The 14,256-nt window shown below is 39.1% G+C and overlaps 1 protein-coding gene across 1 annotated transcript in view; it reads right to left on the reverse strand.

Annotated features, from left to right (window-relative positions):
* Window positions 1-10,562, reverse strand: part of PLEKHH2 (pleckstrin homology, MyTH4 and FERM domain containing H2) — a 52,993-nt gene extending 42,431 nt beyond the window's left edge. The window contains exons 1-2 of the mRNA XM_066316098.1: window positions 10,459-10,562; window positions 6,017-6,146 (exon numbers count right to left, since the gene is read on the reverse strand). Coding sequence (XP_066172195.1) covers window positions 6,017-6,146; window positions 10,459-10,538 — 210 coding nt within the window. The 5' untranslated portion in view covers window positions 10,539-10,562. The remainder of the gene's footprint in view (window positions 1-6,016; window positions 6,147-10,458) is intronic.
* Window positions 10,563-14,256: the final 3,694 nt, after the last annotated feature.

The following is a 14,256-nucleotide window of genomic DNA, read 5'->3' on the forward strand; positions in this document are numbered from 1 at the left end:
CTCTTTTTGGTTTTTTTTTTTTTTTTTGGGGGGGGGGGGGGGGGGGTGTTCCATTTTCAACCTTAGAAAGAATGTCATTTTAAAATCTACAAAAACAACAACACAAAAAAAGCTCCACCATTTTAAAAAGGCATACATAAACTTAATAATAGATGCGGGATAAAAATGAAATGATAAAAAAAAATGTGTAGGTGTTAAAAAGGTGTAAACAAACCTACAACTCAATTAATATAAACTTCTATTCTCCTTAACTCTCCTTGCTTTTCTCCTATTGGTAGCTTCCTAATTGTAACTGAATTATTCCCCATGATGAGAAGATTTTCAAGGACAACTAAATACTAAAACATAACCTTCATCTGAATAATTTTTGTTCAGTTGTATTCTGCTCCTCTTTACATTTCATAATCCTGTGATTGCAAATGGAAATACTCATCATGCTTTTTTACAATTTTTATATTGGCAATCACTGTTTAAGTCCAATGTGTTTCTAACTTTTCCTCCAAAAACGTAAAATATGAAATTGCCATGCCAGAGATAACAAAACAGAGCACATCTGCCTAATTTTCAAATGACAAATGACATACCATAAACAGGACTGTGAAAGGAATAAAAATCCAGTGGGACATGGATTTAATCGCTGATTTCTAAGACCAAGTCCAAAATCTGTTATGCTTTGGAATCCATTGAAAATAGTATTTAGCCTAAAAATTGATTATCATTCAATTTTCATAATCTGTTCAGAAAGTAGAAATAATGTTACATTTGTGATGTACACACTCGTTGCCAGCTGAGCATGTATGTAGATAATACCCAAATGGAAGGTTAAAACAATGTACACATAAAAAGAATTCTCTCTCACAATCATTTCTACTTGTTGAAAACCACTTAAAGCATAGCATAACGACCCTAAACTGCAGGAAACAAACTTGGAGACGTTCATAGGAAGGCTGAGTATTACTGGACAGCCCATAATGCAGCATTTTGGGTTAGTGCCATATTCAATCCTTATGGGTTCTGATGAAATTTAGTGGAGTCTGCCCAAGTGGGAGTTTAACACAGCTATGTAGTCCTCCTACTAAAATGATTTTCTAGTGGTAGGAAGAACATCAACTTTATATCCTATTTTGCATGTGTATTCTAGGTGAAAAATGCAGTTACTGTGAAAAGAATGAAGGTCACCAACTTTTCCTGTGACTTGAAATGCCAGCTGGAAGCTAAACTTGTAGCAGAAACATGTAATCTTTTACTCAACAAAGGGTTTTTTTGTAACCTCTTCACATACGTAAGACTCAAGCTGCATTAAAATACAGGCTTCTGCTTAAAGTTCAGTTTCACAGTCATCCTAAATTTGGCATACTAGGATACTTTCTAACATCATTCCTTAAATTCCTCTAAAGACCTCTCCCACTTACAGCAGCAGCTTCTGCTTAAAACTCCAACAGGCTCTCTTTCTTTTCATGTTAGAATTATAAATATAGACTCTCCTTGGCAAAATGAAAATATATTAAAAACAAATAAACAAAAGGGAACAGATTTAATTTTCTGAAAACACTGTATATTCCTTTACTTCTCTCTCTTCTCCTCAAGTTCAGTAAAAAATGTAAGCTCTAGTAGCTGTACTGCTGCAACACATTTACAATCCAAATTTCTCAAACACTTAAACTGAGTTTCAAGGATGACTACTTCCTAAACTTACAGAACACAGTAAATAGTTTGTTTTTCTGAATCACAGAACATCTGTTAGCATAATATACTCAAGACTTTTCATGTTCGTTCTTCATTTATTTGCAGGGACACTATTAAATAAAATAACTTTGTAAAGGTCTTTGATTTCTACAGTATAAGAAAAGTACTTCAATTAATCCAACTTGAATACATTTACAGGCTCACGCAGATCATACACAAATGTTGGAAATGGCTAAATTCAAGACAGGCCTTATTTAAATCTGATTCTAGACTAAGTTATACAACAAGTATAAGGGGAAGAACCCAATGGCAGGTTCTGGCAAGTCATACACACAGAGGTAATAGGATGTAAACACCTTTCCCTGATTGTGTCTTGAAGAGATACCTCTCAAACACAGGCAGAAGAGGAAGGCTGGAGAATTACCACCAACCAATCCATTTCTCTTATATTCCTGTACAGACTCCCTTTTTTTTTGTCACAGTATCATTCTTAACTGTTTTCTACAACAATTACATAGTATAATACCCACAGGGTTTTATGTCTGTCACACCACAGTGCTGTGATTTTGTTACTGTTTTGAAGTGGAACAATGTCTGCTGCTATTGTTCAGTGTTTCAGTACACATTTCATAGAGTAGAGATGATTGTAAACAAAACAGAACAAAATAAAGGCCTGTGCTAATGAAAGTAAGAGTGAGAATCATTTCTGAACTTTGCCAGCGTGTTTCATTCTATAACAAGTAACAAATCCAGAAAACACCTATAAAGCCTGATCAAAGCTGCATTATTCTTTTGTCATTAGTATCAGGATGGCCATCAACTACTGGCCAGTTGGGTCTTCATTACTCACTTTACTATTTCCCAAATATATTTTTGAGTAACAATTCCATGCAGTTTAATTTCAAACTAGTGTGAGTATCTTTCCTTTAACCAATACTGAGAACTGTGTATAATTTCCAAAATTAAAACTTGAAAAAATAACTACTGAGTTACTGGCAAATGAAACCAACTCAGAGATACATCCAAAGACTTTATTGCTCACTTTGAAAATGGTTGCTTTTGAATTATGCCAAACTGCTCAATTTGCAGATGAATATGATCAAATTTTATTAAGCTGTGACCAGACTTTGATACATGTCCCAACCGAATTCCAGTCTGTCAGTGAATGATTTGTTTTAAAAAAGTGTCACAGTAAGGAGAAGGATCATTTTCTATCATTATCATGATATAGCACTATCATGAAGTCTGATAGTGCTCTGCTCTGGAGAGTATTATGTCAAATTATCCCAACTGAATACTGCTGGATCTGTGGTCTTCAACAGAAAATGTCTCTCCCATGTAACTCCTGTAATCACTTTGCTTTTTCAAAAATTTCTGAGAAACGTAGGGCCAACTAAAATAAGAGGGTAGTAATATAATAAATTCAGAAGTTTTTTTATTTCTTTCAGAGCCACATGTCTCACAGATGAGAGAGTAATTTGCCTTTGAATACTTTATTTTGAACACAGTGCTGAAGACTTATGGTTTTATCCATCTTACTCTGTTTGTTTGGGGTTTGTTATGTATTTGAATTTATATTTGAAATATTTGATCTATTTGAAATTATATGATTATGCACACATTGCTATTAATTTATGAGTGTTATTCTTAATACTTTTCTTAGCAGTTAAGAGCCTGTAAATGCAAACTGTAAAGGAACAAAGTGAAAAGTCAAATAGCAAGCATTTGAATTTCTAAAATCTTTTTTAAAACTTATGTAGTTTTGTGAAGTGCTGTTCATGAACCTTAACTTTTTGGTTGCCAAAACTACAACCAGCAGCAGCTGCATAAAACTTGGTAGTAATGGCTGCTAGAAAGTTGCCAGGAAAGTCATGTCCAGTGTTTAACCACTTTCCATCCCAAAATGCAGCAATCCACATGGGGTAAAGAGACAGACCAGATTTCTCTGATCTAATAGCTCTGACTGTGTAAGCATCCAGTGATCTGATGACTATTACAGCAGTCAGGATTGTACTCTTGGATGGATATTCTTCCCCAAGATTGATGATAATAACTTGCTCATCTCTGAGTCTCGCTAACTACAATAAAAGGCACAGGTAGTTTTCCTCTTTCAATTTTTTTTTTTTTTTTTTAATTCTTAAATGAAATTTCAAAGGATGGCTTTTGCCAGTTCATTATTCTTCCCAGACATAATATTCTGCAATACGTCCTCAAGGAGAGTTTGCGATATACAAAAATTGCAGGATTAGGAAAAAATTAAGAGTTTTCAACTACACTGCTTTCTAATAGCAATATTTTTAGTTATGCCAAAGCAGAACTATTTGGAGTACTAACTCTAAGAATACAATTTCAGTGGAATTTGGTATTATGAAAAAAGTTTTTTGTTAGAAGTTGTTTTATACTGCTGTAAATTTTCATGCCTACTTAATGAAAGCAAGTCTAATACAGAAAATACTAAATTTCTTTATTCCTTTTTTTTTTTCCATCTCAATTTGACATTGGGTGCCTCCCTCCATATAACAAATAAGGCCATGAATAGACTAAATGAATTAAATGAATAGCAATAAAGTGCCAAATTTTATTCAGTCAAGAACTGGATAACATAGTTGAACCAACTATTGACCTGTAAGCCTGATGTCTGTAGTAAGCAAATTAGTAGAAAATGTAACACCAAAATTAGGGTGCATGTGAATAAGTATTATGGGTAAAGAAAGAGTTAAAGTGGCCCTTAAAAAGAGAGGTGTTTGCTTACAAAGCTAATGAAGTTTTGAGGGGATCACCAAGGCTAAAGACAGGGAGGGTCTGGTTATTGTAATTATTTGAATTTGCCAAGTGTTTCAGGGAAATACAAAGCCATGGGGTAAGAGGGAATGTCCCTCCATGAATTACACAAAGGGTTCAATATAAATGGTACATTATTGTTACTTCCTACAGTGGCCAGCAGCTATCAGGGGAGATCTGCAGAGATCTCTTGAGGACTCACTGCTGTTCAAGGGAGACATTTGGTATTTTGGTGGTATTTTGTTACTCAGGATAAGAGAAGCTTTCTGACAAGCAAGATTTACGTCCAGGTCCTTAAAAAATTTAGTGGGCAGTCAATAAAATAATAGATGACACATAACCTAGAGATCTAAAGGACTTTGAGTAAGATCCTAGAATTAAGATAGGTATCTCCATGGAAACATACTCAATTGTTAATTTCAATTTAGCTGTCGAAGAAAACAGTGTTAAGCGTTATTAGGAAAGTACTGGAACATATCTGGAACTTTGTACATCATCCAGAGTTCTTTGTAAATGCAAAAATATCTGTTTCTTCCTGCTTTAATACTATTTAGTTCTTGCCCCCATCAAAACATAGTAAAGTGGGAATGATTAACAGAGGACTAAATGTGGAGATCAAATGTCTCCATGGCTTCAAAGGGAGAAAGGATAAATCCAAAAAGAGAACCATTAACTTACATGTAAAAAATAAAAGTATTTTTTGTTTACATACTATCAGGTTATTTGAATATTATTTTTCTTTATGGGGAGCAATTGTTGGAAAATTTAGCTCACAGAAGAATTACTAAAACAAATAAAAATTAATTAGAAATTCACTGAAGTGAGTCTTAATGATGACAGAGTTACAACGAATCTCTAAGATCTTTTGTCTCTTGTACTCTTTTAATTGCCTTGTTCTGTCAAAATATTACCCGCTAAATAAAATGGTGGAGGTTTTATATTTCAGATATGGGCTCAATTACAACTGGCTGTTGGGATGCACATATTTGAATATGCCAAGTGAAATGTTTCTCTATTTTAAAAATAAAGGAAATATTTAAAAAATATTTTTCAAATTAAATGATACAATACTTTTCAACTTTCTGGATTCAGAGACTCAGATGATGAGCCATAGTTGGATATGTCTACTTATAAGAAGATGAAATCTGGTAAATTATATGATTCATTAAAGAATATTGGAGAAAATACTACTTCTGGATTTTCTCCATGATGGTTTCTGTGTCTTAAATCATATCTCAAATACTTAATAAATGTGTTACATATTAATTTCAGTGTTGTAAAAGTGATTACTGGATACATTTTTTTTTTTTTTGCAGGAGAGTTGCCAGTGTTACTTGAAAATGAACATTTCTTGCTGGCAATTCTGATGTGTAAAATTCTTTCATAGCATTAAAACATACATGGTTTCCATATATTTTGTTGTAAAAGGCTATTTTCCCCCATCTTAAAAAATCTCAGTACTTGTAATCTCAAACCATGACTTGTGATCGACCCCCAGAATAAAATAAAATAATTTATACATCTTTAAAATTCATCCCATGAGACTTACCTTCTCTGCTAACAGTTCTCTGATCTTGCTTGCCTGGAGACGAAATTTCATTAACTGTGACTCCAAAGTTAAACATCTTTCCTTCCAGTTTACAGTACCTTCTGGCTCTGAAAGTTCAGCCATATTTATGCTGGAAAAAGAAAGGGGAAAAATCCCCATGTCAAATTCAGTCTGTATTTAATGTCTGACTTTATTTTAATATGCATACTAACCTGTTTTATATAAATCTTAAGAATGCCCCCAAATTTTATACAAGTACAGTTTCATAAATCATGGTAAAAGTATGTTAGTTTCCTGAGGCCCTTATAATAACTATCAAATTCTGAAATCTGTGTTGAAAATATTTAGGTTGATTGTATTTTAATTTCTTCAATTATCCTGTGGCTGCAATTATTTTTTTCTTGATAAGCAAAGACACATCTCACATTTTAATCTTCAGTAACTGCATATCTCCGTTCTTACTCAGGAGAGTCTTGTAGGGAACTAAGCTTTGGCTTAGCAGATGCCTTACAGAGGTGTAACTGCCTGTGAGTTAGCACATTTGGTTTTATATAAGCTTAATGTCTGCCAGACCACTCTTTTGAAAGTCTTTTAAAATTCTGCTTAATCAACCTGCCTTTAAAATTCAATATCCTTAATGAGATGGAAGGGGGAGTTTCTGATTCCAAATGTAAAGGTGGATGAGCAAATGGTCTCTAATGGCCCACCATGTGAAGAACAATCTTTTTGCATTAGCTGTTGCAGATCTCAGGACATCCTGGTTCACGCATGCTTCAGTCTGAAATCTGTGCTTTTATCCACATTTAACTGCTTGTGCCTTCTGGAAATTGGCCTCAGTGCCCTTCTGGACAAGCATTTCGGGAAAAAATTATTCAGGATGAGAGCTGGCTCATCATGGTTTGAAACTGAGATGCCAAGAAAATCATCTGTGTGTAAGCAGAAGAACTGGGCTCTGTTGAATTCCAAATATCTGTAGACAGTTTAACAGAGTAAGTGGATGGCTGAATGTAACCATTCAGTCCAAGTTTCCTTGCTAAGTAAAGGCCTGGCCTTTGCAGGGTTCTGGACACTTTGATTTGGCTTTAAAAATAAAGCCTGAATAGCTCCTAAGTATCCAATTTATCTCAAAAATAATAAACATGTAAAAAACACCACTCAGAGGAAGGCTGCTGGAAGATGACAACAAAAACTACAAGCCATAAGGTTATATTGCATGTTTGTCACCTGAACAGGGGGACACTGACGAGGAAAGGCAAGTAGCCAGTTTTCAGTGTGAAGAAAGAAGCTGATACAGGGAAGATTACGGCTAATACAGATCTCCACACTGCAAGTCCTGACACAATTAGCATGGATGAGTAAATGACACCACTGGGAGCCCCCCTCCCATGACTGTCCCAGGTCTCCAGAAGACCAGCTTCAAGCACTTCCCTTCCTCCCTGCATCAGAAGAGGCAGCCCCACTTGAAACTCCTCAGCTGGAGACAAAAGACCTATGAATTTATCTTCTCCATTGTTTTTGACAACAGGAAGAAAAAAAGGAAAAGCAAGACAAGACGGAGCAAAGTCGTGAGCCAGATTCCAAAAAGTCCTTCACTTTTCTTTGCTACAGTAATATTTTCTATTTCTTTTCTAAATTTCCATGTCTCATGTGACTCTCAAGTTCATTTTAACTAAACAAGTGAAAAACTCGGGCTCAAAACCTTCTTTCCTTTCTCATATCCTAAATTCCTTGTTTCTTTCATTCCTTACCTTAACTTAGAAGGAAAACTAGGAAAGAAAAACTGAGGTTTGCAACTTTTCACCACAATCACTTGTCTGAAGGTAACTGCTCCACTTTTCGCTCTTCTTCCTTTGGTCCTGCAGGCTGGAATTCAAGCTGCTAAGCCAGAGGTTACAGCTATCCTTTTCCAGGAATCTCCCACTCAGGAATCCCCATGGAATCACTAGGATTTAAGTACATTATTAGAATAGTTTCCTAAGCCAATCCCACAACACCCACATTCTAAACACAAGCATTTCAACTGCTGTCCTCCCAGGTGACCGAAACACCTCTAATGTCTTTTGCCATTCTCCTTTTAAGCTCAGCAGAAAATTCCCTGGGCTGTCAGGAAACAAGCTGCTCACTGCTGTCCTGTCCCTAATCCATACTCATCTCCGCTTGTCCAGAATCCCTCTGTTCAAGGAGGGAAGGTGGCACTGCCCAGCAGCAGCTTCTCCTATTTTGGAGGGAAGAAGTAGTTTCAGCTGCAGATTTATCTGGATTCTGCTCTCCTAAGTAATGAGGATTGGCAACATATCATTAGACTATTTAGGATATTTTAAGGTTTTTCCTTTGTAACTAATCATATAAAACAGAAATGGACGAGGCCAACATCTGGTTAACAGCGGGGTATTTCAGTGTTTGTGGCTGTGAAAACACAAACAGGTCAAGTAATGAAAGAAATTTTGCTTTTTGGTAGGGCACAATATTACAGGGTGGAGTTAAAAATGTTTGTCTTTCAACAGACAAAACATTTGAGTAGATGGATTTCTGGCAGTGAACAGTGTGTCCAGCCAAGTAGTTTCTCAATGTCCAAACTCATTAATATTCCACTGCATAAACATTATGGATCAAAAGATTGAAAATAACTCTTTTTATTGTGGCTTGTTTGCTAGAGATCGCAATAATTTACTTTGTATTTTCCAACAAGCCAGTGGCTTCTGGAAATATTTACAGGCGCATAACACACTGTTTACAATTGCAGAGTGAATGATCTTACTTTAGAATCAATGACTTCCTGTTTCTTGTCTGATTCCCGAAGGGAGGATAAAAATGAGTTCATCTTCTCTTGGCTTAATAGAGTAGTCTGAATCAGCACTCCAACCTACACAGAGTCCGCCCCTTCTTCCTGCTCCAGTTCCCACCGCAAAGCCCTCCATTTCCCTTGAGTCTTAAAAAGTTAAATCTTTTGAAAAGTAAACTAAAAAAGCACACATTAACGCCTTAAGTTCTAATTATGTCATCAAAAATTAATTGAGACAAGTTTGACAAGTCTGGAAAGATTAAATTTGTCTTTTTCAGTTTTTAAGTTTATAAACCTCTTTCTAGGCTTCAAGAAGTCAGAATGTCACATTCTCCCCAAAGGGATTGATATAATTTCCTTTTCTTTGCTGTCTGCTTGGAAATTATCAAAATATATTTCAGAGGGGAGGGAACAGTGTTCTACCTTTTTGAAGTGTGTTAAAAAAATTTACATATTCCTTATCACACTGTCAGTGTTTTCCTCTGTTTTTAACAAAATGCAGTGTTTAACTAAACGCTTCACATTCTATCCATACATTCTGGATGTCCTTTCTCTGCTGGAGAAAGTTTGGAAAGTTCTTCTGTTTCAACAGGCGTGGGTTTGTGCAGCGCACAGTGGATTCCCTTTACCATCCTAAAATGTTTACTGGCCTAAATTCATTTGGGCCATACCTCTTGAATTTCAAGTCCCTTTCTTCCATCTTTTCACCCAAACTCAGCACTTATAAATATTTTTGGTGCCATAAAGATTGGACTGGAGAAGGGAAATGATGAGACACAAAGTGGACCTCTGTAGGAATCAAGGAAGTCATTCTCAGATTTGTTGCTGGCCAAGGCCCTTACTCACCTCCAAACACTGGTAACTTTATTTTCCATTTGACTCATTTTGCATAATTCTATGCTCAAACAAACTGTTGCCTGCGCTATTTAAAACTTCCTTCAAACTCTGTTTGACCAACGCTTTTTCTGCTGCCTCCTAGGTATTGATGAGGTTGTTCCCTGAAGTGATGCAGTCAGCACTTGCCCACTCCAGCGCCGGGCGCAGACCGCCACAACCCCCCGATTTCAGGGGCCAGGCTGCCCCTCCCAGCTCACTGCTGCCTGCTCGGCTCGCCACTGTCAAACGCGTGCAGCAAAGATTAAAGCACGAGGGATGATTTTATGTCCTTTTCCCGAGGACAGCAATTTTTAAGTCGCAATGTGACACCACACAACGTACCGATTTAATTCCTTGAAATTCTGAAAGCCAGCCGTGTAGGGATCTCAAAAGAATCCTAATTTTGCACGTTTGGGAGTTTGTTCTTCTCGCTTTTCTGTATTTGGGAGGACGGCAGGGATGCGGCAGCGGCACTGCCAACGGGACGAGAGGAGCCTGGACCTTACGGGACCTCACGGGAGCTCAGGCACGCCAGTGCCCAGCCGCGGGGACACCGCCTGGGGACGTCCCGGGGTCCTGCCGTGACCCGCCACCCCGCGGTGATCTGACACAGCATCGCCCTCCGCCACCCGCCGCCCGCCGCTGTCACCGGGGGGCACCGCGCCCGCCGTCCCGCCGCGCCCCCGCCGCCGGGAGCGACACCCCGCCGGGAAGGGCCGGGGGCCGGCCCGGGCGCGGACCCGCTCGCGAAGGGAGGGAAGGGGCAAGGAAAGGGAGGTCAGACCTGGCCGGCCGAGGCTCGCCGCGCCGGGCGCCGTCCGGGCTGTGGGCGCTGCCCGCGCCCCTCGGCGCCCGCCCCACCATCCCCGCGGCGAGCGGCGCGGCCGCCTGAGCGACGGCCGAGGCGGCCACTGAGCGGCGGGGCCGCCCCCGGCGGGGAGCCCGGGCGGGGCTTGCGCGGCTCTGCGGCCCCGGCAGCCGGCGGGAGGAGCGGCCCGGAGTCGGGGGCCCTTCCCGGGATGGCCGTGCCGGGGCCCTGCCCGCGGGATGCGCTCCCGGGGCCGCCGCCTCTCCCGTGGGCTCCGGCCCTCGCGGCGTCCCGGGGAGGGGGACCCTGGGCGGAGGCGATGGAACCCGCTGGAGGATGGAGGGCTTCGAGGGCAAGGCTGGCCGAGGGGTCCCAGGAAGAGACGGCCTGCCCATACCCCTTTCCCATCGCCCTTCTTCAAGTTCCTTTGTGAATTAAGAATTTTTTCCTCTTAGTTTCGGAGACCATGTCAGGAAGAAGCATCCGCTTGTTCTGCAGTTCCTCGGCTCCAGCATTGGAGCTTACTGCAGTTTAAATTACACGTCTTGTGAAAGGTCATTTGTTAAATGCAAACCGGAGGGTTGGAACCGTGCGGGTCCCGGGGCAGTACTAGGATATTATGGGCTAAGTGGACCCCCCTGAGCTGCCCTGTCCCATCGGTAACAAGACACTTCGTATTTGAGTTGCAGCCGGGATATAGCAGCAGGTGCGTGTGCTGCTGAGTCGTGCTGGCAGCAGGCTCTTGGTCCCCTCCGGCTGAAAAGAGTCGAGAGAACATCTCAGGTAACCAGCCGTCTCTGTCTCTTCTAGAAGACCGACTGAAGTATTAGGAAGTATTTGGAAGAGGTTATTAGTGTGTTGCCTGGCACGTAGAGAAATCTTCCTCATACACATGTTCATTTGGACTCAGGGATTCTGTTTTGTTTGGATTATGATTTATGGAGGCAAAAATGTTTCACAGACTCTTCTGGTGCATAAACAAACTTCACTGCACCATTCTTCTAGGGGTCATTTATAATGTAGGTGTGCAGAGTAAACTGCTTTTTCACATTCATCTGTGAGTCATTTAAAGTGCAGTTTTTCTTAAAAAAAAAAAAAAAAAAAAAAAAAAAAAACGCACACAAAACCCACAAAACAACCAAAAACACACACACACACACACAAAAAAAAAAAAAAAACCCAAAAAAAAAAAACCCCCAAAAAAAACCAAAAAAAAACCCCCAGGTCTTAGAGGCTCAAATATTCCCCGTCTGGTTATACACACAATTTTTTCCTATTCAGTTCAGTCCAGGCTCCAATTTTCCACTCCCTTACAGTGACCTTAGAGTATCCAAATAACTTCACTGAAACTGTTTCATTTGCTGGTACTTTCCTAAGTGCTTCATGTATTTTTTAAACACTGGTCGCTTAAAAGAGTGTTAAAAACACACTTGGTCGTATAGCAAGGAGTGCATTGTGTTCCACTCCATACTGGGCTCCTGTCTAGAGTGTTCAAGCTACATTAAAAACACATAAGTTGAAAAACCCCCTTTCTTTGGATAACAAGATTTAGCGAGAAGAATCAAAATCATCATCTGGTTCCTAACGAGAGCTATACAAAATGATTTAGCCTTGGAGTTCAATGACAACTTTGTCCGTACCGTTTCCTTGCGCAGCGACAGCCTCGCACTCTCCGGATACTCCCAAGCGTGGAGAAAGCCTTGGAATTCAGAGGGACACAGCCGGGGGAGGCTGCGGGAATGACGTGCTTGGACCGCAAGAGGGAGAGCGAAGCCTGCTCGCTCCGTGAGGGTTTCTTTCAGTTTGTTTGGTAGATTGACATTTTCACTGCCCTCAAAGTAATAAAAATATCTACAGTCATGGAGCTCTCGATACTGATACAGAAAGAGGCTTGAAAAAAAGATTCTGGAAGAAGGAATAGGGATATTCAAGATTTTCTCTCAATGGCCCTTAGCTGTGAAGTATGGAGAGGTGGCTGGAACTGTGTTCTGTTAGTAAGGGAAATAGAATTACAAGTAGAGTAACTGGGGTGTGTAGAACAAAATACAAAAATTAAAAATATAACTTTATTTTGTAAATACAAAGCAAGAGGGAAAGCCATAAATCTTCCAGGCAAAGACACTGAAAACTATTGTACATGTAAGCACAGATTCAGGAAGAGAGTTCTTCCTCCTTACTGCTGGAAGGTATACACAAGCAGTAATAAATCTGCAAACTTTTCTGAAAATTTGTGCAGAAAACGCAAAAAACTGATACACAGTACTTTGTAGAAACAAACTGCAAGATCAGATATTTGCACTTTAGAGTGAGCATTTGTTAGCTGGCTCCCTGCAGAAGTGAACCAAAGTCTAAACATTATCAAATATTTCTCTCTCTAATGTGAATTTTAAATATTAGCCTCCCCAGGGGCTGAAAACATTGCAGATTTTTTTACTCTCTGTAATTGACTTGGTGCAAGAAAGTAAGTTCTAAGTTCTTGGTTGTCTTGTTAAACAATAACCTCATTTGTTAAAAAGTATTATGAACATTGTATTGCAAAACATCTACTCTGGCGTGTGAAAGCTAATCCAAAAAATGCCACCAGCTTCATTCCAGGGATGATCAAGTTGTCATCAAATCTTCAACTAGAATGTAAAATTTTGGGTTTACTAGACTTTCCTGCGTATGTAGAACGTTATTCTGACATGCTGGACCAGGATCTTACTCCTTCATGACAAAAGGAGCTTTTTCTGGTCTTTTCTCACATAAATATTACAACCATTTAAGTTTAGGTATTTCAGATTGGTATGTGTGTCTACAGTTGTAGATATATGCCAGGAAACATTTTGTGATTCTAAAATCTTAGTTAATACAGTGTCTTCTGTAAGTTTGCTTCTGTGTGGATTCTTTAAAGAATGACATATATATCTGAGACTTGGAATAGAGAAAAAGGTTCCCATTTTTTTACAGTAGTTGCAATTACAAAACTGTGGTATAAATAAATTCATAATTTTCAGGTGGTGGTCATATTAATTTAAAAGTATCTTGATCTTTCTTGACAGAAAACTTTTAATGTATCATTTAAGTGGAGGAGAGGAAAGGGAGAAAGATCTTTCCTGTTTATTATTATTATTATTATGAGATGACTTAAAGTGTTGACTTGCTGTTTCAAGGCTGTGACTTGTCTTTCAGTGACAGAAAAGTGGCATTTTATCTAAATAACCTCTAGTATTTGTGCTTTGGTACCTTTGGATGGAAGAATCTGGAGTTGCTTCAGTTACTAATAAAGGCTTTTTTTATTTAGGAAAACTACAGTTTATGAGAAGCTCCATGGCTTCCCTTTGAATGTTCAACCTCTTTTTAATTATCTGGCGCCACAGAGTGGTAAAATTCTATATTGCTCTAGATAATCAATTTCTGAAGGTTTTCAAATGATGATATAATCATCTCCATCTGAAAGAAACATAAAATAAAAAATATTCCACTTACTAGCACAGGCATAGCTCAAGAGGGCTAGAATGTACAGTGTAAACATTAAAGTTTCTGAGTGTGGGTTAGATTATTTCTTTTGAGGAGAGTTTTCACTGATGGATGTTGATTTGTCAAAACTGTTAAGTTTGTGAGCATAAACCCAGTGTTCAGAAAAAAAACTCTTCTGATGAGTTGCAGGAATATGTTGAGACATCCCAGTGAAAATGGCTGTACCTGGTCAGCCAGCCTGGTACACACTCACTTGATTGTTGTCCTCAGACAGTGCCCAGGGAAGTGACACTACACAGAATACTGTCCCAGTCA

This window comes from Sylvia atricapilla, chromosome 3, assembly GCF_009819655.1.
Source record: "Sylvia atricapilla isolate bSylAtr1 chromosome 3, bSylAtr1.pri, whole genome shotgun sequence".
In the NCBI taxonomy this organism is placed as follows: Eukaryota; Metazoa; Chordata; class Aves; order Passeriformes; family Sylviidae; genus Sylvia; species Sylvia atricapilla.